This window comes from Columba livia, chromosome 2 (assembly GCF_036013475.1).
Source record: "Columba livia isolate bColLiv1 breed racing homer chromosome 2, bColLiv1.pat.W.v2, whole genome shotgun sequence".
Lineage (NCBI taxonomy): Eukaryota > Metazoa > Chordata > Aves > Columbiformes > Columbidae > Columba > Columba livia.
The window spans coordinates 109,213,159-109,240,218 of NC_088603.1; the positions used below are offsets into that span (position 1 = coordinate 109,213,159).

General features: G+C 37.2%; 1 protein-coding gene across 18 annotated transcripts in view; it reads right to left on the minus strand.

Annotated features, from left to right (window-relative positions):
* PTPRM (protein tyrosine phosphatase receptor type M) overlaps positions 1-27,060 on the minus strand; it is a 471,207-nt gene that overhangs the window by 175,109 nt on the left and 269,038 nt on the right. For 10 of the 18 annotated variants that reach the window (XM_065053179.1, XM_065053178.1, XM_065053173.1 and 7 more), the window contains exons 12-14: positions 7,210-7,483; positions 6,040-6,076; positions 970-1,044 (exon numbers count right to left, since the gene is read on the minus strand). In XM_065053179.1, the coding sequence (XP_064909251.1) occupies positions 970-1,044; positions 6,040-6,076; positions 7,210-7,483 (386 nt within the window). The remainder of the gene's footprint in view (positions 1-969; positions 1,045-6,039; positions 6,077-7,209; positions 7,484-27,060) is intronic. The other 8 variants (XM_065053177.1, XM_065053176.1, XM_013371756.3 and 5 more) reach the window with 1 other exon arrangement.

Consider the following 27,060-nt stretch of genomic DNA (forward strand, 5'->3'; position numbering starts at 1 on the left):
GCAACATCTACATGCTTCCAAGCAACTATGCCAGTATTCTTGTAAAGGCAATGATTTTATTGCATGTTAAATGCTGACAGACTAGGTCTACCTTCTTCTGTTACATATTCCATCAAACTCACCTTAGATTCTAGAGATTTTAATGCTCTTTGCTTCTGTTTGAAAATAAAAAGGTTTCCAAATATCTTAAAAGCTTTATGAATGTGTTTATCTTCTGACAAAATGAATAATTTCCCCAAGTTCATGAAGATTTTTTGGTACATTCTGAACTGGTGCTCAAGACACACACAGCCAAATAATTGTCTCACTTGCCTACTGAATTTACTTTGACAATTAGATTTTAAAACCTTGCAGTCTTGTTCCTTCTCATATGTCACATGCTAGGTTATTTTGTTCTAGTCCCAGAACTCATGTATGGCTTAATTAAAAAGGAATCAATTTTATTTCTTCATTTTATTTTTTTTTTCATATTGAAATGTTGCCAGGAAATATGATCTTACCAACATTCTACGGTTTTAAAAAAAAAATCTGTTAATACAAGATCTTTGTTCTAACTTCCACATGCAACTCTTGAGCCTAAATTATTTAGAAATTCTAGTGTCTTGATCTAACAACACAGAAAAAAATAAACAGGTACACAGATATATATCTGCATTCAAACTGTCATTTAATTTGCAGATGGAGCAAGACTGGATCTCTTTACAACATCAGGCTTGAAGGAACATTCCACAGATCACACACACAATGGGCACATGCAGCGGAGTTGTATGTACAGGGATGTGTGTCGAAGATTTGGTGCCAAGCACACAATTTAACTTAATGGAGCTGAAGAAAAATTTATAAACAAAAAGAAACTTTTAACATAGAGAACTGTTTATGAGCACAGAATGAAGAAACTGTCAGGGAAAAGGAGCCAAAGAAAATGAGACAAAATGGGCATGATGACTTGTCTGTACTTGAACATCTGACCTGTTAGTTGGTCGTCGCCTGCAGCAGGGGCGATGCGAATGTATGGTGTTGTAAGCTGAGTCACGATTATCGCAGCTAAGGCAAAGGAAGATTTCCAGGTCAGCATGCATGAGGGAAAAAAAAGCCAGACTGAAGCTAGGCCAGCGAGAAGAATCTTGGTCAACAGTTCACTGTCTGAACTTCTTACAAATAAAACCCAAAAAACTCCCAAAAGTTCCTTTTCATCTTCAGTTGCTAGTTTGGTTATTCTGCAAATTTATAAGCTTTCATATGTGACCTTCATTCAGGAAAAGGACTCAAAGCACATTATTTACTGAATGCACTTGAGGAAACTGTAGACTGGCTCTGCCAGTCACAGCACTGGGCTTTCTAAGTGAAAGTTAACTGCTTATTCACTTTTTGTTTTCCTATTTCATAATAGTACATTTCCCCCACAATTATTTTTTATCTTTCGGCATACAGAGAATGACCACTGAGAGATGGCATGCTTTTAGTTAGATATCTATGTAACCGTTTGAGGTTTGAGTTTCAAACTCATGTTTTGCCACTAAGACAAGAAAAAGCTGAAAAAATCTTAATTGTTTGTGTATTCAGACTTTTCTGTTGGAGCTGTAACAATCACTGACTGGTATTGATAACGATTACTGTGGCTCAAACTAATAAAATCTCATATTTCTTCGTTTGCCAGCAGTTCTATGATTGCCTCTAAATGGTTAAGCACACTATGATACATATATATTAAGGATTATAAAAAAAATTAAAAGGTCAAATCCAACATGATGCAGCTGGAGAATGATGCAAAGAAAAAATATTGGAAAATTAAGGACAAAATTATATGAAAGATCACTCATTTACATAGAACAGCCTGGGTGCTATTAGAAATGTGGCAACGAGTGAGGAAAATAGATCATCTACCATCTGCAGACAATTAAACTCAAAACTGCTGCTGCATAATATTTTGAAATATCCCTCTGCAACACTGAAGCACAGTGTTGATAGTAGCTGCTAGAGCACTGTTGCTATTGGATTTAAAATATTATAATATCCTTTTCTCTCTCATAATTAATGAAAGCCTTCCAATATTGCAAAATTAGAACAATAACATCTCCCTCTTGAGAACTGGAATCCTAGGAGATAACCAAGATGTTTCTATGCAGACAGTGTTGTAAGTCATTTCAGGAAATATAGTCTTAATATAAATCACAAAACAACACAAAGTTGATAGCAATAAAGTTAGAGGAGTTTTGGAATGTTTTCAACTTCGTCTGCTGAGATTTTACAGTCATTTAGCTTGAAGAAGGAGTAGGTATATGAAAGCCATATTTCAAGCAAAATATGACAACCTATATTGCCACTGGTACAAAAATATCTTCCTGATTTTTGTTTGTTTGTTTGTTTAATTATCTTGTCAAAAATAATGGGAGTGGAAACCCAGCAGCCTCCACATTTGTGTATCCACCAAATAGTCACAGAGGCCCTAGAAGCCCTTCTGTACAGAAAACTAAGCTCAGAAGAGTCTGCATCACAAGAATAACACAATGTCTGATCATTCTCCCGGGAAAGTCAGTAGCAAAGGATCCTTTTGACTTCAGCAGAAGCAGAAGGAGAACTTTCAGCTCTACTAAACCCCAAATTCTGATCCTAAATTACAGTTATAGTCATTGCACTCAGGATTTTTATATGATCTCTAAAAGAACACATTTAACAGAGGTTTCATTTGCCAAAATGTAATAGTCATAAAACATGAGCACTCTTCAAAATGTTACAAATTGTGGTTCTTCAAAATGTACTTGACGGCATGAGAAAGTATTATCCAGCTACAGACCCTACACATGCATTTGACCAACTAGAGTTAGGCTGTACTTTTATAAAGTTAGACTGTACTTTTCTAACAAGGAGCCTGTCAATATGGCAACAGGCTATCCAGTGCACTTTGGCTCTGATCCAGCAACAGAGTGCAGTGTGTGCTGGTTGAGTACATGCTTAACAGTAAGCACATGCATTATTCCTCTTGACATCAACTGGAGTGAAAAGTGAAGTACCTACTCAAGGGTTCTGCTGGATCTGGGCAAGAAAGCTCTGTATCTTTAAAATTAGTCATTTATTTTCAGAAAAAAAAAAACCAAAAGCATACAGTGGGCCATGGAATGAATGCTGCAAAACTCTGTGATAAAACAGAATCTCAATGACCTTAAGGTCTCAAAGGCACTAAAAACTTTTAGATTATCTGGAGTTGGGATAATTTAGGAAACACAGCTAGCAAATGCTATAGCTGTTCTCATGTTAGGTTCTGTACCCCCGTATTGGTCCTGAGGGCAGACTTCAAACAGGATAACCACATGCCCTCAGTACAGCCAATGAGGTGGCTTGGCCAAGCTCAGCTGGCTTTGTGGAGCAGCTTGGAGGTTGCCTTGGGTGACCTGGATCCCAGAAGGGGCTGCCAATGGACTTTGTGCAATCTTCAAATTCCATGGGAATGGCAATGCAGAAGTTTTCTGCAGTTAGGGAATCAAGAAACAAGCAGACAGTTGGCTGCACTACCACGTTTGTTTTACAGGGTATACTTTATGGCACAGGCCTTTACCCATTAAAATTCTTTGTGCTCAAAATCAGGTACACAACTGACTTCATCGGGGACTAAAAGCATACAGTTTCCCACAAATATATTAAATGCTAGAGCGGACCTACTAACTCAAATGACCTACACAAGGCTACTCATAATTTCAGGATCAGACCTTAATTTAAAAGAAGACTGTACCAGTTCTGTAATGAAGGGCCTAAAGCACTTCCTTTGAGCTTTCAAAACCACTAAACTTGAACTTTTAGAGGTAACAGAAGCCCAGAATACAAACATTTCAGAAATGATACCAGTATACAAAAAGTAGATGCTGTACTGGAGAGAGTTCATAACCTTATTTGTACAAAGCACTGTAATAAATGGATGGACACAATAAGCACATGATAGAGCTTAAGTACCTTACTGTCTAGTGGCTATGCCATAGTCACAAAACTCAGTGGAAATGGTGTGTGTCTGTAAGAGATCAGGCACCGTGGTTAGAGCAGCCTTTTTTGCTGGGTGCAGGCACTGTGAATGTTGTACTAGGCTGTTTGGGGGGTGTGTGGACAGAAGGGGAGATGAATGAGAAAGGACAATTCTGTCTTGCCCCACTGCAAGTGTGGTGACTTCTGACCTACAGATATTAAGCATTTTTGCTATTTTGTCTGGTCCATATGTGGGAAGTCCAAAGAAGGCACAGAAGCCTCAAGTATGTTGTTAGATCTAAAGGAAAAAAAGTCTGTACGGATAGGTATGATTAATCTCATATTAAAACATGTCATGGTCACATTCTTATTTTTAAAAATTGGTAAAGTTAAAAAATAAATATAATACAGACATCCGGTTTACGGACATGGAAATCAGGGCTTTACAGAAGCCCTCCAAGAAAGTTCTGCACCAAGGACTACAAATGCCATTGAGGACACCTCTGTTTTCAAAGTCCTCACAACAACCTCTCATATTATTTTACAGGCTTCACAAAGGTATCACAAAAATTCTGAAACATGCTTTCAAAACAGAAATGTAGGGAGATTTGTTTAAAACAAAAGGCGCATTTCTCACATCTCCATTGCCAAATGGGTTAGCTCAAAGTAGCTTGTTGCTATGGGAGCTAGTCCAATCCATAAAGTTACCCTCGGTTCTCAAATAAAGAAGATTTTTCAGTTGAGCAATTGAAACAGTTGAACATCCATTAGTGATTATGAATACAAATCTTCAAATAATTTAAAACCCATTCCTCTAATCACCTATTATAATTTCTGAGGTAATGTCCACTCCTGGTACCACTGAAGCTGCAGGACAACAGCAACACAGGATTCCACTTGAATCTGGAATTAATCTCTCATCTATAATATATTTTATTGGGTTTTAGTGTAGATATTTGAAAGCATTCTATGGCTTAGTAAACAGTCACTAAATTAGAATTAAAACTACCTCCTCTGGTTTGGAAAACAAATAAACAGAACAAAATAAAACCAAACATGAACCCGTTGAAAGAATCATAAAAACTGTATTTGTCACAGTAGGGATGATCTAGCCTTTCAACAGAGGCAATTGTATGCTAACACTTCTGCTTCTTTTAAGGAATGAGATTCTCATAAATCCTAAATAGATTTAGTGGTGGTGGTGGTGGAATTGTGAAGTCTGCATGTAAAGGAAATCACTGTGGAATCTCTTGCATTAGGGATAGTCACTGTGAGACATACACGATCTCTGGCAAGAAACACTGGCACAGGGATGAAGTAGTTCTAATTTCATACTCTTTCCAGGTGCCCAAACCACAAGGTGGCATTACCTGTTTCTACTCACAGCAGTACGTTCCTTTTCCTCTATTGGTCTCCAAATAATCACACTATCCCATCACTTTTTCATTCAGGCTTTGAAGCTGCCACCAGCTAGAGGTATTAAAAAGGTGAGACTACAAAGATAATGACTGACAGATCCCAGCCTCCAAATGTATCAGCAGCATGTTTATATTTTTCTGTTTGGGGATCAAACCTATAGCTATTATACAAATTTGTCTCACAAATGATAGTATCATGTGCTAACAGTCCAATAAATACAGCTGATCTGTGCCATGAAAATTAAGAACACGATTTCTCCACTTTTCTTTTATAAAGCAATTAAGATAATTGCTTATGACTACTGGATAATTTTTCACTATAGACGTAGAAGCAGCTAGTATGCACTTTGCAACTGGCAATTTTACAGTGCTACTATATATGTAAAAGTCAAAAATATTTATTTCGAGATCATATAAAAACCCACAGAATATATTTTTAAAACCCTGTGTTCAAGTAGACAACTAAAAATGAATATGTTTATTTTTTAAATCAAACAAACAAACAAACTTCCTAAATCTCAGCTAGAGACGCAAATGAATCACTTAAAATTATGTAATAGTTTTAGTGATGCCTTTTAGCAATATAAACACTTCTGGAAGTTTGCAAAGACCATGTGAGGGAAAGGTCAGCAGGCTGAAATACAGAATACATGACATAATATGAACATACCTTTTGTGGCTACCCTGACGCAGTCGATTTTGGTTTCCTGTGTCAAATAAAGAGGAAAAAGGTCACATCTTGTGTTTCTAAGCAAAGAAAGTAATCCAGGATTCTATTCTTAAAAGTACTGATGAAATGTCAGAGAAATGTTCATTTAATGTGGCTCATTACACATTTAACTGCTTATTAAGCAGCTCCAATGTGCTTCCATAATGTGGACAAACACTGTTTGAGTACAATACATAAGCATTTCACTTAAGATTCCTCTAAAAGTAGAAAATATGTGAAAGATATTCACAAGAGCACAGGCAGGTGTTCAGCTTTTTTACTTTGGCAACAAAATGACCTTGGGAGATTTTTCTTCTTCTTACAGATAGTATAGTTTGAGGCATCATGCTAGACAATTTTAGAGAGAAAAAATAATCAATGGTGTTTCACATTCCTATGCTGTCCGAGCACTGTGAAAGAGGGACCCTTATGGTTTCTGGCAGAAAACATTTCCAGGCTGTCAGCACAGACAGCCAAAGCTTATCGAGAATTGAAGGAGTCTGGGTAAGTCTGTCCAGGAAATGAAAAACAATTCCAGGAAGAATTAGCCCAATGAAAGATGATCTGCAAAGACCTTTTTACACACTTTTCATTTCAGTCCCATCTACTTATTTTTCTTTTACTGTTTGCAGAAAGGGAGGGAAAAAGTGGTTTCTAATGGAGTCAGGGCAGCCAAATGAGAAAATAGGAGTGCAAGACATTACAAACTAAGGTAATGGGACTGGACAGGCCAAGACAGATGTGCTAAAATCTGCAATCAGGTTTGGCTTAAACTTAATGAAATCACAACACTCTCCTCTTCAAAACAAGAAAACAAAAACCAAAAAAAAAAAGAACAAAAAAAAGCCAGTCAAACACACACATTGGACAGGTTTTAGATAATAAGACAGAATGGCAACGCACTACTTTGCCTACTCACTACTGACAAAATCTGATGTTTTTCCCTCCTCTTTCCTGTAACCTTTAATCATTAAGCAATATTACGTTAGGAAAAAATATTTTTTAAACTCAGTGCATTAAGTTTCACACTTACTTCATTTTCTCACTAGCAACTAACTTGGGCATCTTGCTGATTGCTGCCAATCATCTATTTATACACAAATACTGTATAAAAACTGTCCTAAGGCTTACCCCATTGGCTCTGCTAGCAGCTTGAAAATAGATGCTGTAGCTCTTGTGAGGAAGAAGAGGAGTGTTCCAGAAACCACTGTAGGTTTTGTTATCACCAATAGTAAAAGGTTGAGCAGCTTGTAAACCATTGGCTGGAAACTCTGCAGCGAAGTAGTACTGGGAATTCAAAAGCGAGGCATTCTGGAAATGAATGGGCACTGGGTAGCACTTCAGGATTTCAGTCGTCTTTTTGGTTCTCCGTGGGCGTTCTTCTTCAACAACTATTTGGTAGACACTAAGAGTGTAGAAGGGAAAGAACACGGGTTATTTTAAGACTCATGAAGTCAACTCATTCTGAAACCATCACAACATACCAGTATTTACAGAAAAAAAGAACTCTTAAAATCCAAGGACACAGGAAGACAATGTCATTTGATATCAGGTGTAAGAAAGTGTGGAATAGATGCATGCCTTCGAGTAAATTCATTTTGTTTTGGAAAAATAAAATAAGCCATACACACCACAGCTTCTCATACATAATAGTAAATGCACAGAACACTTTCTTGTTTCAATTTTGTACAGAAAAAGCTTGCTTGATTGGTGCTAAAATGTAGCATTCAGTGTTATTTTGTTCACAGAACTAAGTATAACTCTATAGATTCCATCCTCTAACCTATTGAAATGAAATGAAATGAGTAGTAAGATAAAAATGAATAAATAAATTACAAAGAGACGGGAAATAGTATTTGCTTAACTGTTCACATTATAGCTATTTATAAAAGCACACATAGAGTAAATTACAGTCTTTTAATATTTTGGTGACACATTGACTGTTACTGAGAAAGAATAATACACTTTTTGATGGAAGTTATTCTTGCTCAGCAAAGCACTTTTACACATCTTAGACATAACGATGTTTTTAAGTGGTTCTGCATTCTGCAAAGCAATTCAGTTTGTACTTGCATTCTGTGCTGTCCTGGGACCTACAGGGAACAGTCCATCCCTTTCACTGTAAAGGTGCTATGGACATTCAAGCAAGAACAAAGCAATTCTGATTTCTGCTGTATATGCAAACTGTAATCATTATACCCTTGCAGTTGCTGTAAAAGCCTGAGTCAGTGCTTTCAAATTTGTGAAGTGGGAAGTCCATATCTCTGAAGAGGACCGGTTTGCAAGTTTATTGCTTCACTGGGGATCAGTGTTTCTTAATCATTATTCGCCTCCTGGAATCTTGAATTCCAGTAAGCAAGTCAGCTTAGGTAACTGATGTTAAAAGCGACAATGTGTCACATTTTTGCACATCATCTACATCTAATAACAATTCATGATCTTTCAAGTTGATAAATGATGAAAAGCAGCAATCTCTGGGTAGGGTATGTTCCTTAAAGACAAAATATCCACACAGTCTTCTGACATCTGTAGGCAGATGATTATGTTTACAGAAGACTCTGCCCAAAGTAGAGGGACACTTGGGCTGAGCGTCTGCAGGTCTCAGTCTGGACCCAACAGGGCTTATTGGCTTAGTGATATCACTGCACAGTTACGGTTATTCATCTTCCGAAGGCAAATCTGGTTTAGTAACGAAAGAGACGACCGTGGAGCCACCAAGGCAGCTCATAACCAGTGAGCTCCCGCACCTGCTGGGGCTCCGCTAGACTCAGGCTCCATTTACCACTGGCACAGAGCTCTCCAGCTCTTGCACCCTCTGGAACCTCAGTGACTGAGTGCACACCCAGGCTAATGTGTTGGTTCTACACTCAAGCTGCCTTTGCATGTTCAGGCAATGTTGTGTGCTTGAACAATGCCACATCAGTGGAGCTGTTGAAGGTCAGGTTGGATAGGGTTTGATTTAGTGAAAGATGTCCCTGCCTATGGCAGAAGGGGTGAACTAGATGATCTCTGGAAGTCCCTTCAACCCAAACGACTCTGTGACTTGATGATTCTACAACAGCATGACGCTAGATCTGCAGAGCCCTCATAGCCAAATATCACCATGAGGCCGAAGGTCATCTTGGTCATCTTACTGTTTTAATACCAGACCTACTGATCATGTGCAAAAGACCCCATTCACCATGTTTTTAAGGTCTAGCACCTCCAGCAGGAGATGCTGCACTTCCTATGCTCACAAAAAATGCCCAGAAAGTTAACACTGAGAATGCTTAATACCTCTTCTTCCACCTGACTTACACTTTCAACATAGTGAAGACTAGGTTTAATGTTAAGATACTTAAATTTAAGGGTCTTTATGAAGATGTCTCCCTGCCTGTAAACTCCCATTACAGTCATTGGAGAGCTACTCAGGATAGGCAACAGATATTAAAGACCTGACCAGTGATGAGGTGTCTACATTTGGGTCCAATTAATTGCTTTCTAGGCTCCACTCACTATAATAACTAAACACTCAGCACACATGTAGACACGTACAAGTGGACACCTAAATGTAGTTATTTTAATCTGATGCTGAACCCCATGCAGAAATCTAACCACATGTAAGTTTGGTACAGCCATGGAGACAAACAAATGTCTTGAGGGTCCACTTGAAGGTCACTGTCTACACATTTGGCAGCTCTGTCCAACAAAGACTACACATGTAGGAGAAAGATGTTAATTAGTTGATTGATTCCATGCTGAGCAGTAAATGAAGGTCAATAAAAGTCAACCGTTCTTTGATCCTATGAGAATTGATCTGTAAAAACTAGACATGAAATATCTACATTACAATCTTGTTTTTTCACTCCCATATCAATGTTTTACATGATTTTAGCAGTTAATTTTCTAGAACAAAACACGGTTCCTTAGAACTGGGATTCCAAGCTACTTTGAAGAGAGTGTGTTGCCTCCACTAACTGCTAATTTACTGTGAATCTACAAATAATACCATTTGCAAATTTAAATGGACTATTGGGAAGAAAGTAGAAGTGATACAAACATCTGTTCTTGCGAGTGAAGTTGGATACACTTGCCTAAATCCGCAGCAAAGATTAGAATCCCTCAGTTTCACTAAAACATGGTGGATAGTACACAAAACTATTTGGCTTTCACCTTCAGGAGAGTACTGTTACCTTTTTTATTGCAGCAGGACTGACTGTAAGAAGGACCTCAGACCAGACAAGGTAATATAACCTGTTTCAGTACTGGTTGAAAAGAGGCTTCTTCTCATTTTTCACTCAGTAACTAAAGTTAAAGACTGTAGATATTTCAGAAACAAGTCTGTCATTAAAATGCGCCTTTTCCTTTGGCAAATTCATGTTAGTTATACTACATGCACTACTCCTTGTATATTACGTTTTAAATGCCTGCCATCAATTCATCTTCGGAGACATTAAAGAAGGAACTAAGTTGACTGGAGCAATTTCAATCTCAAAATGTCTTTTCATCCTTACTCCAAAAGACAAATTAGATTTGCAAGCATCTAGACCTCAAATCTATTTGCTCTTTAATAATTTAAGCACTGAAAGGTCAAGCAGCTCTTTTCTGTTCCCCTTTATCAAAGTCCAAGTGCTAATGAAAAATAACTAAATCCTATCCACTGCCCAATTTCCACACGCTGCTGTTTCTCTGATGTAAATTAACACATTATAAGCACCTGGGTCAACGGAAACCTGACAGAACTTCATGAGTGATGCGTTTTACATTTGTACAAATGAGACCATCTTGCTAATGAATTTTACAAAATTACCCCAATTACAATTATAATCCAAAAGCTTCCTCTAATTCTTATTATTGAAATTGCCTTCTTTAATATGGAGCAGTTGAATTGCCTACTCTGAAAAGAGTTTAATCTCAGTGAATTGAACTAGAAATGCACCAGGACTCTCTTATTCCTCTTAGGTATTAGTCAGATTTTATGCTTGTTTGAAGTTGCATTATTCCTTTTCTATACCTCTACATTTCAGACAATAAAGTCTTCCTTACGGTACTCCAAAAAGTAAAATCTACACTATAGTGAAAGGTACTGAAAGCATACCGGCTATTGGTAGAATTTAGATTGATCTTTTTGAAGCAAAGAAATGTAATTTAAGTTTCATTCATGTTAGGCAGTTCTACTATAGAATTCCAATGCCTTGGTAATTGAACACAAAATCTAGTTTTATATAGACCGAAACTTACTGTTGCACCAAGAAAGGAACACATGAGAATTATTTTTAATTTAGGATTTAAATATTCCCAATTTGGGGATTATAAAAGGTGTTTGGGAAAAGAAAAATTACGTAATTTTTAGGTACTTTTAACAACTTCAAAACAGTTCAAAATTTAAATGATTATGCAGAGATACAGATCTGAACACAATAAAAACTGTAATTTTGATTAGAAATTAGAAATACCGGGCTTCTTAGATATTTACTGCAATTGGGTTGCTTAAATTAAAATGGTCTGTCAGTGTCTGCTAAATACACTCATTTTTTTGAGAGCTGAAAAAGAGACATGAAAGAAAAAAGAAAACATGTTAACACAGTAATCAAAGACACTAAGAATATTTGACAAATGAGTCAAACAGTTGAAACAGTTCAAAAGAAGACTTAAGTGTATGTTTTCTTAAGTACATTAAATTATGAGTTTTAATAGCTTGCTGAATAAGGACATTATTCCACTTTATTAGAATGCAGTTAATCAAATTTTAATTAATAAAATCTCATTGAAAGTGACAAAATAATTTTCCAAGAAATGCCAACTGGATACAATCAGGGACTTCAGGTTTCTTAATACAGGAGTCCTGAATATGTATAATCTATTTGTCAGTTGAAACATATGAATTTGTAATTCCACCTCCACCAAAAGTATTTCAAAATTGAAAACAAAGGGAAAACAAGCTTGATTACTTCATTATTGAAATATCAGCTCTATTTTTTCCCTCTTAAGCAGTCCTGATGCTTCACCTAACTGAAGCCATAAAGAATTTTTGAAAATTTATTTTACAGAAGAAAGATGGACTAAGGAATCTAGAATATGAATCCAGACTAAGGTTATCTGAATTTATTTACTAGCCTTAATACAACTCTTGTATGTGATCCTAGGCAAGTCAATTAAATAACTTGTGCCTCAGTTTTCTACCTTTAAGATGAGAACAGGAAAGCTTCTTATTCCCCCTGGGCTGCTTCAGCTGTTCAAACCTGTGTAAACTGCTAGGCTATCTTTGCAGACTCTTACAATGACGCTGTAGAGCCTAATTTAAAGTTTTCTGCTAATTGTAGTAAGTCTCTTCTTATTGTCATGCTTTATTATCAACATATATAAATGGTACTTGTTAGAGATCTATTTCTGTATCTCAGCTTGCCTGCTTGCTTTGTTTTAATGCTAACAAATACAAACAATAGAATAACCTTTAATCTACATACTGACTATTATTTCAGTTACTTATTCCCATAGCCCTACTTTATCTATATGCTAGCATCACTTCACTGTATTCTCCTACTAAAACACCAAAGTTCCAATAGATGGCAAAATTAAGAAATCCCCAAACCACCTTGTTATCTCATTTTTTATGGCCATGAAGAACTTGATTGCTTGAAGCATAAACACTCTATAGGGCCCCCATAATTTCATCAACACTTGTGTAGACTCTGAAAGCTCTTCTATTGTGCTGCCATTGAAGATATAATCACTTTTTTATAATATCAGTTTTGTTCATGTTTTTGTTCACATTTTGCATCCAAAGCTTCACAGATCTTTGCTGCTGCTATGTTACGTAACAAGTTTATTATTTAACACCGCTTCTTTTTTTAAAAAATACAATCTTTGGACATTTTTAAAATATAATCTGCAATTTAAATTCCTCTTAATCTCTGTCATCATCAGTTGTCTCTGACATGTTCATAACATGTCTATATGGATTAACATTAGAGATTTTGATCTATATTTTCCTGCCCTTACATTGCACTAGATCCTTGTAATTTATCCTACAACTTTAAATTTTAAATTAAATTGATACTTTGAATTTTACAGTACTAGATTACATGTAAACCATATATTGAAATGGAAGAAGGAAAATAGTCTTGAAAGAACAGGAACGAATAATTTACACTTAGCAGGCAAATAGGAGAAGGCCACACTAAATTGCCACGAACTCTCCTTCTACTGGGCAAGAGTCTGTATATTTATTACAGGTGGCATTACACAAAGGTGATAATGACAATCCCTGATTTATCAGGTGTTCTCACCATCATAGCTACATAGGCTGTGCCAGTGAGTCAGGAGTTCCAGCAACACGTAATATATATTGAACAAAATATACTCCATGTGCAGTCATTTTCAGCACAGATGTGAAGCCAGAGAGCCAGCTGGACAGTCATCCTGTCCTTCTGACCACTGTAGAATTTTGCACATTTTGTCAAAGGGGGTAGAAGACACTCTTAATCGTCTTCTGTCCGCATATCAAACAGAGGCCAGTGCTATATCCAAGTTCAGTACTTACAGGCTGAAAGAACTGGGTGTAGTAATATTTGCCCCTACGGAAGGAATGGTCTCATGACAAGAGCAGTCTGAAAGAGCATGAAATGGGTAGTTCCTTTGGAAGGGGTGACTTTTCTTGTCCAAACATTAGAAATGAAGCTATCTGTCTGTGTTTGGATTTTTTTATTTATTTATTTTTTTTCCCTGAGAGTGAATTGGCATTGTTACAGGTGGGACAGGATTAGATCAATGACTCCATACATTTGGGAATTCATGGAGTGGGAGTAAGACCAGGGAGTTTTTGGTTAGCTAAAGGACAAATAAGTATGCTTACTGATGATGGAGAAGCCTGTTCAAGGTACATTTTATCTGTGAGGCCAGGGATTTTCTGGGCTTTAAGCAAAATATAGCCTTGCCTGCTGTAGTTTCCAAAATGAAAAAAAAAAAACGAAGAACCTTAAAAAAACCTCAAACCCCTTGCAGGAACATAAAGTTCAGATATGAAAATATAGAACTTAGAGCAAAGAAAAACAAACAGACTAAACCTCCGAATTAATGCTGCTGTACCAGTGCCAACAACAATGCAAGTAATGTTAAAGTAACACATGAAGATCTAATTTACAAAGGGGAAAAAAGCAGGTGAAATAGGCAATGTTGCAAATCATATTGGCAACAGAGAAGCAATCAAAATTCTTGTAACTGTTCACATTTAAGTGCTTGACATACCGATGTTAAAGGTTTATTAACTTTTCTTTTTATGAGTAAAGGGAGTCTTAAATCCCTATAAATTTTTGTTTGCGTCTTTACTTGAAGTCAGGAGGTTTTATGCAAACAAAAGTTCCACAGGTTTCTAAGTCTGTGGGACAGTTGGTGCTTCCGAAGTATAGGAAAGGGACTAATAAAATAAAATATATTGTGCTAGTAGCTTGTTGAAACTTAAGTAGAATGATTCTACTTCCGCACCTGACTTTATTTACTGGCTGTGCAAGTCAAGAGACAAGTCTGGTTAGAGTCTCCATGGCAGCGACTGTCTTTGTTCTCAATAAACACTATTATATTACTGGCACCTGAAATTTCCTGCCCATGGGAAAAGTCCAGTTGGAGAAACCCACAAATCTTATGGAATCAGACCTGGAATGAACACAGGAGGGACTAATATTTTACAGCACTTCCACTGTCATGCAAGGAGCCCTTTTTCTTAGATCAATCAAAGCAGAAATATCTAGACAGCTGTAAAGGGGGAGATAAGACAGCTTAGGTTCAGCCCCTAGAGATACCGCCAAATGTAAACTCTAAGGTGTCGCAATAAGCTTTATCTTCACAGGCCCAAGTCCATTGGAGAACAGTATCTGGTTTTTAATGTAAAACTCTTAAGCTGCTTTGCGACTGCCCAACTCTTTTGTATGGACAGTCTCAAAGACTCAGAAGTCAGTATTTACAAAGGGGATTTTCTGGGAAAAATACATCCAAACAAACCTCTCCTTAGCATTCCTATGGATTTAGACAGGAAATCCCAACATATCTCATGCAGGGAGTGTTATGTCGCTGCAATTTAAAGAAATTGTGCTTGTTCTTTCCTCCAAGGACAGTCACCAGGGGAGAATATGACAATGCATTCAATTCCTTCAAGCAGGAAAACGCTACATGATATCTTAATTGCAGAAGCGTCAGATGGGCTCCCAAGGTGGTAAAACAATGGCCACCACAAGTTCATGGATTTAAATGTTTTTTATCCAAACGCAGAAGAACCAATAAATTCCTCTTTTGAGAGTTTGGACTCTCTAGGATTTAAGGGAGACATCAGAGCCTGGGTTCCAAAAATTCTTAGAAAAAAATCTGGAAGAAAGGAAAAGGAGACAATGACACACACTCCTTCCACTTTCCAGTGGCCAGACAGGTGCCACCTAGTCCTGATGACTTTATTTAACTTTTTGCCTTATTTCCCAGTATATGGATTCACTGATTTAGAGAATGTAAGCACAGCACGTGGGGGGCAGAGAATGTCCAGCAGATCTTCAGCCTTGTAATCACAGACAATCATGTACAATTCCCGAAATGCTTGTGCAATGTTTCTGCCTTTAGATTCAGTTATCATAAATGATAACTCAAAATATTACTTTGATTTGTTAGTAAATAAATCAGATAGGGAAGGAGAGAGAGAGAAAAAATCTTTTAAGGATCCCAGTTTGTAATACTTTTGTTTTAGAAGGATAATAAAAGATTGCCAACATATAAATGGTAGTAGATAATCTGCATTCTGTCTTAAAACATATAGCATGCTGATGGACTGCAGTTTTAACTTTGTCCAGTCCATCCTTTTCAAAAATCAATAAATTCAATACATTTCCTAACCTACCCTTATTCAAAGCAAGTTCTAGTTGACTGCTGAAACAGCATATTAAAATTGATAAGAATAATCTGATCAACACATAAATAAGTGGGGTTAGACATAACACCAGTAATAAGTGTGGCACACGAGATTGGTCTCCTGTTAACTGAGATTTGATGACTGGCATGGGAATCAAATGTGTTCTCTTAACCCTACCGCCCACCCCCCCAAATCCTTGATAAATTTGATGACTTGTTGTTTGTTTGTTTGTTTGATTTCTCCCTGGATATACAGCTCCATGGTTAATTATTTATAATTATTTAAATACTGGTGTCCGAGTAGGATTTGGGAGTGATACTACCATACTGGTAGACAACTGTAAGAGACAGTTGGAATTACCACAAAGAGGATGACAAGGAGGCAACTGTGTCTCCACAATTGTTACATATGTTTCTACACCTGAAATCCCTTAATCCTGAAATAAAGTTTTCCCAGCCCACTTCTCCAAGTGACGGACTACTTCTCTATACTGATATGAGTGATTTGATGAGGGACAATGTATTAGTAACTCTCCATAATTAGAAATAAGCACATAATTCTATTTTTATTTTAATCTAAAGATAAGCATATATGTCCCTTTTTAATTTTGAATGTCAAGTTTCTAATTATTATTTCTTCTGCTAAAAAAGTAAAAAAAAATGTTCTAAAATATTGTAGGCCACACAAAGCCCTATGACGAGAAACATACTTTTCCTGAACCACCTAAAACATGTCTGTGGCTTGTGCTCTCCATACTTAATATGGATTCATGTATTTGGCTGCTTTTTCTTCATGATCACAAATATCAAGAAAATATACAGATTTTGTACATGTTCCTTAGTCCTGCACAGAACAAAGTGGGCACAAAATGAAAATCAAATTTAACCTACTTATAATGGTACTGTTTCACGTTGACTTCAAAGGTGTAAGTAATACAAGACGAGATCATTTGGCTCCATATTCATAAATTCTCTTGACTATCAATGTGTATTTGCTGGACAAGCAAAATAAACCTGTAATTATAGATTTCCCCTAACGTGCTCCATACTTTAGTAACGAGATCTATCTACTTAATACAGACTGCAAGTGACAAGCTAAGGAGGGCACCAGAGATCTGGCAGTCTATTTTTTTTTTTCCCATAGGAAAAGTTCAGAATGTTTAGAATGAAGAGACTGTAAGGACACATTTCAAGAGTTTTAGTTTGCAGGTAAGTAACTGTGCATGTGAAAATAGAAAGACAAACTGAGCAAACAAAACCAGAAAAAGATTGAAACATTTAAGAATACAAAAGACTAGACAGGGTAAGAATGGAGAGAAGGAGAGAAGAGGAAAATAAAACAAAAAGGAGGATGAGGAAAGATAAAATAAAAATGTAGTTTATCTAATTTATACATACTTTAAACAAAGCATTTTGTAACAACTTACAGTCATCTACTTTTTATAATTACATGCAATAGTATATTACTATATACTACATATAGTATATGCTATAGACTATATATAGTCTATATAGACTATAGACTATATATATACTATATATTATATTACTATATACTATTGCATGTAATTTATAAAAATAAGATATTTAATGATGTAGTTATGAAATCATATCATATATGTTTATAAGAACAGGGGGAAATTGTTTATCCAGGAGTGACTGCTGCAAGACCTCTTTACACTCACAATGATCTACTGAGTATTTTTTGAACTGCTCTACTGACTGATACTTGGCTTCTTCCATAAATCACTCTGGTATACATAAGCTGATAGTCTTTCTAATAGGTATGCCACTTATGGCCAACATATAACCTCTGTGCTGATATCTCTTTCATGTACATGGGACAACAGCATCCCATTTACATCGATGCAGTACTGGATTCTTTAAATGCCAGTGGAAAGAGAAGATGCTTCAAAGCTTTATAAAGAGACTGAGATGCTGCAAGTTTTACACTGAGAAGTTCAGAGTGTGCAGCAGAGAACACGCCATAATCCCATCAATATTCCACACGCCATTTGTGATACCTAGCTCCCACCCTCTATATGCTCAGCTCCTTTTAGCATCTCCCAAATAGTAGCTGGAAAAGAGGCAACACAATCTGTGGCTGCTTCTGGGCTACACATGGGCTTGCTGGTATGTGAATTCTAGCTCTCTACTGATGGACTAACTAACTAGTTCATGCCTTAACACAGCCTATCCTTCAGCGCAGATGCTTATCTGGGTCTTTCTTCTGTACTCAGAGGCTCCAGAATGTGTGAGAAACTTCTTATTTATGCAACAATTAAACTATTTCATGTGTGCTTGAAAATTTCCAAGAGGTCCCATATTAATGAGGGAAGGAAGGACGGAAGGAACATACAGACAGGTGAACAGTGTGATACATAAGCCTTGTTTTCTTAGGAAATCAGAATAAAATAAGGTGTAAACTTTAACTTCATTATGTTCCATAAAGTTCAGTTCTTATCTTGGGTATGTTATATAGCAGACGCAGGCCAAGGAGTACTTCCTTTCTTAATTTTACCAGTGAACAAGTTTTATTCCTACTGAGTGTCCCTCTAGACACCAGATACTATTGATCTCACTCCACAAGGCTTTATACTCTTAATTTAAAGCCCAAACAGCAGTATCACTAACTTAAGTGATGCTGGTCTAAACTGAACTAACCTAAGGCTTTAGATTCTCCAGAGCTTTGAGACTGATACCGCTACAGAGCAGTATAAAATCAGGATGACTCCTACTTCCTTTGCAGTCTGCTCACAACATGGCTTCAAAATGAATGAAAACCAGGGATGGATTGTGAGGATAATAATTCCACAAAATATTCCACAAAGCCACTATTCTGATATCTTATGGTGGGCATCATGGAAGAGGTAAGAAAAAAAACCCCATATCTCCAGACAGTTAGCTATACATACAGCTGCTTATTTCAACATTCCTCACCATTGGCAAGTTGTTCACAACCATGCTTAGACAGCTTTCGCACTTTTCCTTTAGAGAGGAAAGTGCTATTTCAACTTATTTTAATTTTAGAGATAGGAATGGAGAGCATATGATATTCTGATTTGCAGAAAGCCACACAGATTGCCCCTACCCGAACCAGAAACAAAACCATGCTCTCATCTGCATCGATCCCCAGTGCAGTATCTTCTGGGCCATCCTTCCTACCACAGTAAGACTTCAGCTTTCAGTAACCAAAACCACACTGTAATTCTTCTCCTTGGCCTCTGAAGAGGCTTAGCTCCTCTTTATCTCTACAACAGAGCTCTCCCTTGGGGAATATGGACCTACTCATTACCTGGGCAACTTTGTTGTGTACAAAGAAGAATACTTTAAAAAGAAATGTTGCAGAGATACGCTTCCACAGGCTATTTCTGCTGATACCGAAGAATTAACTAACAATTTCAAGCACAGAGTCGCTTCTACACTATCCTCCTGGTGACCTCTGTCTGAATTTGAGTTGGCTTTTTTTTTTCTACCAACCACCCACTCAAAGCAGGGAGGGAAGGAGGAAAAGGGTGAGAGGGAGGTGGAGAGAAAGAGGGACAAAGAGACAGAGGAGAAGAGGGAAACAGAAAGTGAGAGGCAGAGGGGGAGAGAGGTTTCTGTAAAATCTTGATGGAAACAGGAATGCCAGTTAGTCCCAAATTATGTGGGAGGCTTTTATAATGAAAACTACTGATCATCAAAGTTATCTAGATTTAGGAAACATTTATCTCCAATCTTGTTTACAGTTATTTGTAGGATAGGACTGCCTCCATCTTTCAAAATGTGTATTAAAAACACTTTCTTTCCATCAGAATAGCTTAGAGTAACAAACCTCTGCCAGTATGCAGTGCACTGAAACGAAGGCATTTGGGTTTATTTCAGTTTAAAGAAGATATAGTGTAGCAACTTAAATGCTCAGATTTTTACATCTGTCATGTGGAGGTGTTTGTGTTTAGCAAAGCTCAGGGAACAGTGTGAACTCTTAGTACAAAAGGAATATGACCTAAACCATTCTTGTTCATGAAATATAATGATGAAAACAGATAATGGCTGGTCTTGCACAGACAATTTTTGTTAGATGCCACATGTTTGACATAATAACACCGTGTTGAATATTTCATTCTTGTAACTTGAGTTTCTCTTTGTCCTGGCTTGATCAAGATAAGATCAGTCCTAAATTGCTTTCGAATATTAGCTGGGTACCATGAATGTATTTTGTATTCTCTCAACCGTAACTCATTACATGGAACTTGCTTGGCATCAATAAGTCACTATCGCTTCTGTGTGTATATGGGTGTGTGGGAGCGTGTGTGTGGCTCAATACCCTGCTGCTAGGCTATTTAGTGATAAAATCTGATATAATAAAATATTAATTACAGCTGAAAGGTTGGGTGAGAAATATGAACTCAATTACAGTCCCATATTGTGAACAAAGGGCAGGGTGAAAAAATCCTTTTGTTACAGAGGTTTGGGGTAATAAAAGAACAACTAGAACATTAGACTCAAGCTGAGTGCTCCCTAAAAGGCCACCTGTTATTAATCTTCCCATCAGGCATAGATTTTCAAGTAAATTAGGTCAAGATGAAAGATTTTTGCTGCTGATTTTTTTGACTTAACTAATTTAAAGATTTCTTTATCTGAGCATTTTTTCTTTGATGTCATTGCAATTTAGTAATTGGAAATTTGTAGCAAGCACAAGGACACAGCAATTATAATTAAAGGTTAGATATCACACATGGTATGCAAAATGATCACCTTACATGGTATAAAAATAGTTAAGAACTAGCAGTTCATTCTAAAAGTCTTTGTTTCAGTCAGATTGGCAGTTTCTCAGCACTGAAATGTAACAGATGCAGTCCTACCATCTTAGAAAGCCAAAGTTTTTTCAAAAAATACCAGCAGTGGAATATAAATTATTTTAACACTTGTTAATAAATACATTTCTGTTCATCTGTTTGATTTACCTGCGTATGGAGTCAGATGAATTACCAAAGACTTAATAGAATATGACCAGATTGTAAACAAGCACAACTGTGAGCCAAAGTTAGTCCAAATCAAATAATATGACCTTGAAATTCTATGCATAGTAGTGAATCATAAAGTAAGTGAATCATAAAATATCATAAGGTAAGATTTTCATTGTCTGAAGAACTGTGTTTTCTATTAACAGTGTTTTCCATTTCAACAAACTTTGTTGAAATTATGGCAATATATTTTGGTACCAAGCCAGAAAACATACTTTCAATGAATTTACATTTGTGATATTTGGAACAATCCAAAGACCATTTCAAAGCTTCTTAATCAGCTTTATGTTCTTTGCTTAATTTCTTTTTAAAAAGAACACAGAAAAATGATAAGTTCATAAATACAAGATAAAAATATCTTTGTACAGCAAGCGAGGTGCTTTTTATAAGCCAATATCACACCATTTAACTCACCAGTTTTCAGGCTGCCAAGGCAAATTTATAAAACAACTGGAAAGCATGGAAAAAGGAGTAAAGTCTTGTCACAGATTAAAAGAAATTAAATAAAGCAAAATTGTCTAAAATAATTTAGTCTAAAAAGCAATGAAGTCAGAGGGGATCTGAAGGAAATACTCAAAACTGAAAGCCATGGCAGAGCTGACTGATCCTTTCCTTTCAATCTGTTGCAGAGAAAGAAAATATTGATGCATAATGGTACTGAAGTACAGATAATGAGGAAGAAACAAAAGGAAATTCCAGGTGTCTGAACACATGCAAATCCACATGCAACAAACCGTGAGATCACACAGCTCATCTTATCAGAATCAGAAGTAGCATTTCTGAAAGTGTATGCCTGACTCTCTGGTATTCAAAGAAAATGACTACTGATTGGAAACTGTAGGTCTGCTTCTCTCTAGGATGGAAAGATTTGTTACAGCACACTTTCAGCTCCAGCTGAACCGTAAGATTCCACCTGGTTCTTTCCTGCTATGTTAGGCTGCAAAGAAGAAACAATTTCTTTTTCTTATTGCAGCATATGCTATTACCCAGTTCTTCACAAATTAGGTAGAGAACAGATCTAGCAAGTTCACTTGGATTCCTGAGAAGAGAGGAAGACAGACTCCTGCCTAACAGAGACGTCACTAGTTCTTTAAATCTACATGGGATTAATGTGTTATGTCATTGTGACTAATTTGGAGATTCAAGTATTTTTTTAAGAAATACTATGCTATGTTGTTATCATTCTACAAGGTTCACGATTGCTGGATATAATACAAATATGATAAAGAACTGTACTGGAATTAAAAGGTATGGAGTAACAGAAAAAGAGGCAGTCTTTGTGCAAGACCCTGCCCAAGTCATTTCTACTTTCAACAAAATCCAGGACCACCTGCAAACTGCAGGTTTCATCCCAAATAGCCCTGAAGAAGAACAGCAGCTACACCAGGATAAGCTATAAGAAAAATAAAAAAAAACCCCACCTTTGAGAAATAATGTGATGGTCTTAAAGAACAGGGAGATTTCCTCAAATCTAAGTCTGTACATAACTGGTAAGATGCACGATTGCTCATCCTCCTATATTCAATTCTCAATTTATGTTTATTGTATAAGATGCTGCATTCTACAGCAGTGGCTTTCATTCCATCCTCTGCAAATTCCTAGGGATGTACAGTTTTGCAAAAGCTAAGAAAAACAAACATAGAGCTTATAGATTTAAAATCACAACATAAAGATCTGCACAGCCACTGTAATACCTTCAGGAGTTTAAAAATTAAAAAAAATTAACTTCTACTAAGAAAAATGGATTACAAGTAAGCAATAGTCCAATATTTTCTAGTAAACAATAAACTCCTGCAATGCGCTGCCTATGTCCTAGAGAGTGTCCATGAGGTGTGGACACTGTAAATGTAACAATGTTCATGTGTGTAACTATGGAAGTTGTACCGTTCTTATTTATGAACCCAAAGAACAGGGTGTTTCAAAAACATGGACCCAATTTGAAATCAGTATGCTTTGAAACTGGGTCTGTCTTTTTGAAACACCCAGTAATATGCACACACAAATTGATCAAGGAGCCTGGATATTACACAGAAATGAACCAGCAGCATTTAGAGCAGGAGATCAGCTAGAGGATTGAATGACACCATGTTAACACTACAGAATGAAATCTTTCTATATTCTACAACACTGTGCACTGGAAACTCACTGCTGAATTGGGCTGGAGAATTAAGCAAATAGATGTATTAAAATGGATGGGTTATGAGTAGAGGGAGAACACTTACTTTCTCCCTTTTCCAACCGTGATCTGCAACCTGCTGGTTTGTGTGCAGCACAGGAAGAAAAATATTTGCTGAGGCTGCTGAATGAATACACAAACCAATTTGAAAAAGTTTTTTGATTCAAGGCTTGAAAATGTTTACTGCTTATCAAACCACTCACAGAGGAGATGAAGTGTTTTAATCTATTCAGTCAGGGGATACAACATGGAGCACAGAGAGACTAGCTCAAACAGATCTACTGTGGTGGTTTCAGACATTGCCTCATTTGTCCATTTTCTCCTTCTAACAAATGCTTCAGTTGCAACTGGTGCTATCACGTAAGCAACCCAAAGAGCACAGATGGATTTTCTCCTGCCAACTCTGCTGTGGGAGAGCAGGACCACAGTAAAAAATAACCACAACAAAATTCTCATCTCTCAGTGCTATCTCCTCTATCCACAACTTGAATGCAGTGGGTCCTGGTCCAGCAATTTGGAAATGCAGATTAGTGTCTGTGTTCATTTTCATCCTTTCTTCTCCACAAAAAGGCTCTGCAGGGCACTCTAATCAGCAGTGCAGAATCATGCAGGCAGATACAGAAAAACAGTCAGTTTTTCTGGTATTGTCCCCCGTTTCTCAGGACTTCTGTGGATAAATACAAGGCTGACCTTCTATTCTGCCAGTGAAGGAATAACTCTTCATCGTCCCTGCACTGGGAATGACTCTGCTAAGATTAGGTGGCATAGAAACCTTGGCAGCATGACATCGTGTAGCTCTTCCCACAGAAAATCTGGCTGTAGATAAAAGATTCTGCACAGTTCAGGATTAGCACAACTGTTAAATACAGATGAGATTTTGGCCTTGTGCTTCTAGTACCCTACGAGACCGATCTTGAAAAGAGCGTAAACTATAGATGTGAGAACACAGCTAATTTATTTGACCTTGTCTGATTTCCCCATGGTAATTTCTCTCTAAACTCAACATTTTTATAATGCCTTAGACATCTCTCCTACCGCTCTCTGAGACTGTTTTAGGCTGAGGCGTTTATACTGCTCCTGACTAAAGAGTTGCTGCTTTCAGCTACAGAGCCCAGTAAGCGACTCTGAAGTTTCTTTATGTCATTTAATGTAACCCAGTTGAGCAGATTAGCTTTTACTTAGCAATGCTTTAGAGTTATGATGTTTGTTGTAAATGCCAGTAATTTCCTTTCCTATTTAAATGAACAACCTTAACAGAAAGTAAGTTTTCATCTTAATGTCCAGTAAAATGAATACTCCTTCAGCAACCAGTATGGGAAATGACAGTGTTTCACTTGGAGCATATGTAAAGCTTTTCTTCCTCTTTCCATGTAGCACTCCTCTTTATTCTTCTGTCTTCTTTAATAGTACTTAATATCACATAAAAGCATTCACTTGTTTGCTTGCAATCCATGATCAAAATGCTTTAGTACACAGAGAATGGGTCAGTCAAATATTATTTATACTGAGACTTAGGAATTCCTTCAAATTACTTTGCCCTGGAAAAAACAGTCCTCCTGCCATAGGTTTATGTATTAGTAACAGAATCTTTTTTAGTGCAGCCATTTAGTGTTTGCCAGTGAATAAAGGGCTCGTATACACTTGCTCAAAACCCACAAATCCTAAGGTCAATGGCGGTATGAAAATGCACCGTGGTCAAAAGAATCTATGGAAAAAGCAATTAAAATGGTACAAGCTACTTCTGTGTTGCAACCTAAATTATGAAAAAAACCTGCTGACTTTTGGCCCTCTGATGAAGACAGCCCTGGTCTGTGTGAGCATCTTGACAAAAGCTTGTGCTTTTTTAGGGGCTGTCATGTACAGAAAACAGAAAAGGGACCTTTGGCACCACAGTACCATGTGACTAACTCTCACACACTACCACATCTCATAATAATTTCTATAAATTTACTTAGCACCATCTTCCTGACATTTATATCTGTACCCGTTTCAGAGCTTCATCTCACCGCTGGGTAGAGACTTTATATTTGAGGTGTTTGTTTACACGCTCTCTGCACTGAAATTGTTCTGTTTCTTCTCTGAAGTTTCTTCCTCTCACGTATTTTTAGAAAACAGCCATGCCTTCTACTGGCCTTAATTGGCTAGCTGAAATACGTCTCGTTCTCTCGGTCCCTGCATGTCTAACACACAGGTTTGCCAATCCCCTAATCATTTATGCCATAATTGTGTTTCTGTTGTGGTGCTAGTAAATTAGTATTTCTCAGTAGATCAGAACTAGGCACAGGAGTTCATGTGAGGTCCTTCCAGTGTCTTGCACAATGCCATTTAGAGCTTGTTACCTGTGCTGGAAACACCACCTGCTGTATACTATTTGCCTATTTCACAGTCATGCCATGTTTTGATGATTCACAGTCATACCACAAGTTATCAACAAACAATTTCTTATCCTCTGTTATTTCAAAAAATGAGCCTCTATCATACAACTTGCATCCCTGTTATTAGCTCATAAAATGCAAACTTTGCATCTCATTCTATTTATAGGAGGTTAATCCTGAAGTCTATTCGATATTTTCTGTGCAGCATTCCAGTCCCATGCTGCAGGCAGGATCTACTTTTACTGCCAAATGGATTATAATGTGTTCTATTTATATTCAATATCTATAAACAAAACATGCAGAATGTTACTGGGTCACCTCTCAGTTGATAATTCAGTACTTCACAATACAGCACAATGAACAGGTACTTCTATCATGGCCACTGGTTTAGAGCTCGTGAGCCACTTAAAATTACATAGTTAATTTAAATACATTTGAAAGATAAGCATCTGAAGCTCAAGAACTACAAAAAATATAAAGTATATCACATGGCTAAAGCACAGAAAAATTGATGTGTACCATTGCCTAGGCTCCCAGTACTAACAGGGCCCAAGCAGCTGTGGCTTCCAATATGACCTGCAAGACTGACTTAAGTGTTTATTTAGTCAACTGGGTGAACAATCACTAAAAGCGACTCCATACTTTTCACTTGGGTCATTCAGCACTCAACAGCAAAAACAGTGTTCGACTCAAACCTCCACAAAACCAAAAGAACTGTAGTGAGATAACAAGCCACATTGGAAGATCTAACTTCACATTGACTTTAAGGATATGGGAAATGCACATGCATAATACACAGTAAGACCAGCAGTGAAAGCTCCCAGAGACAGCAATGGGTGACACGTGCCTGTCAATTCCTAACCACAGTTTTACAGGAATTCAGAATGGGTCACTCAGCACTGTGACTACAAATTAACATAGAGTCACTGTGATACACATCATCAGAAAATGGCTTTAAAATGTCTCCAGAAAGTACATCCCCACATAATCCTGCTCAACAATCACTTGGGGAAATATAGCTGACTCACATACTCCCCCTCCAATTCTTCCACAGCACACAGTAAAATGAAAACAAATCCCTGGCATACTTCAGTAAATGCGGGGCAACAGCATCTCTTTCTTACTTTTACAAGGAGTGCTCTGGTTGTTCTGTGTTTGAATTCAGGTGTGTATAAACTGAGTGCACTTTTAAAAATCATGCAGTGAAGTAATTTCCAGCAATGTTCATAACTCTTTCATTATGGTCCCTAAATTAAACACCTCTCTCTCTCCAGACAAGTGCTCAGAAGTACACACGAGCCCCCTACACACCCAGTGGGAGAGAGAAACACATCTCTTTACAACTCCAGAGGGCTACCCTGAGATGATGCTGTGATTGTACCTCTTATATTGTCTCTGTGGGGTTATCGATGTGCCCATCACTGAGGAACTACCTAAACCCAGCCAGGAGTAGATAATTACATTTAAAGACCTGAAAGGTAGCAATAATTTATTTGGGGCTTCACTGTATAATTCTACATCTGCCTAGGATACAAACATCTGAGCTGTCTCATTG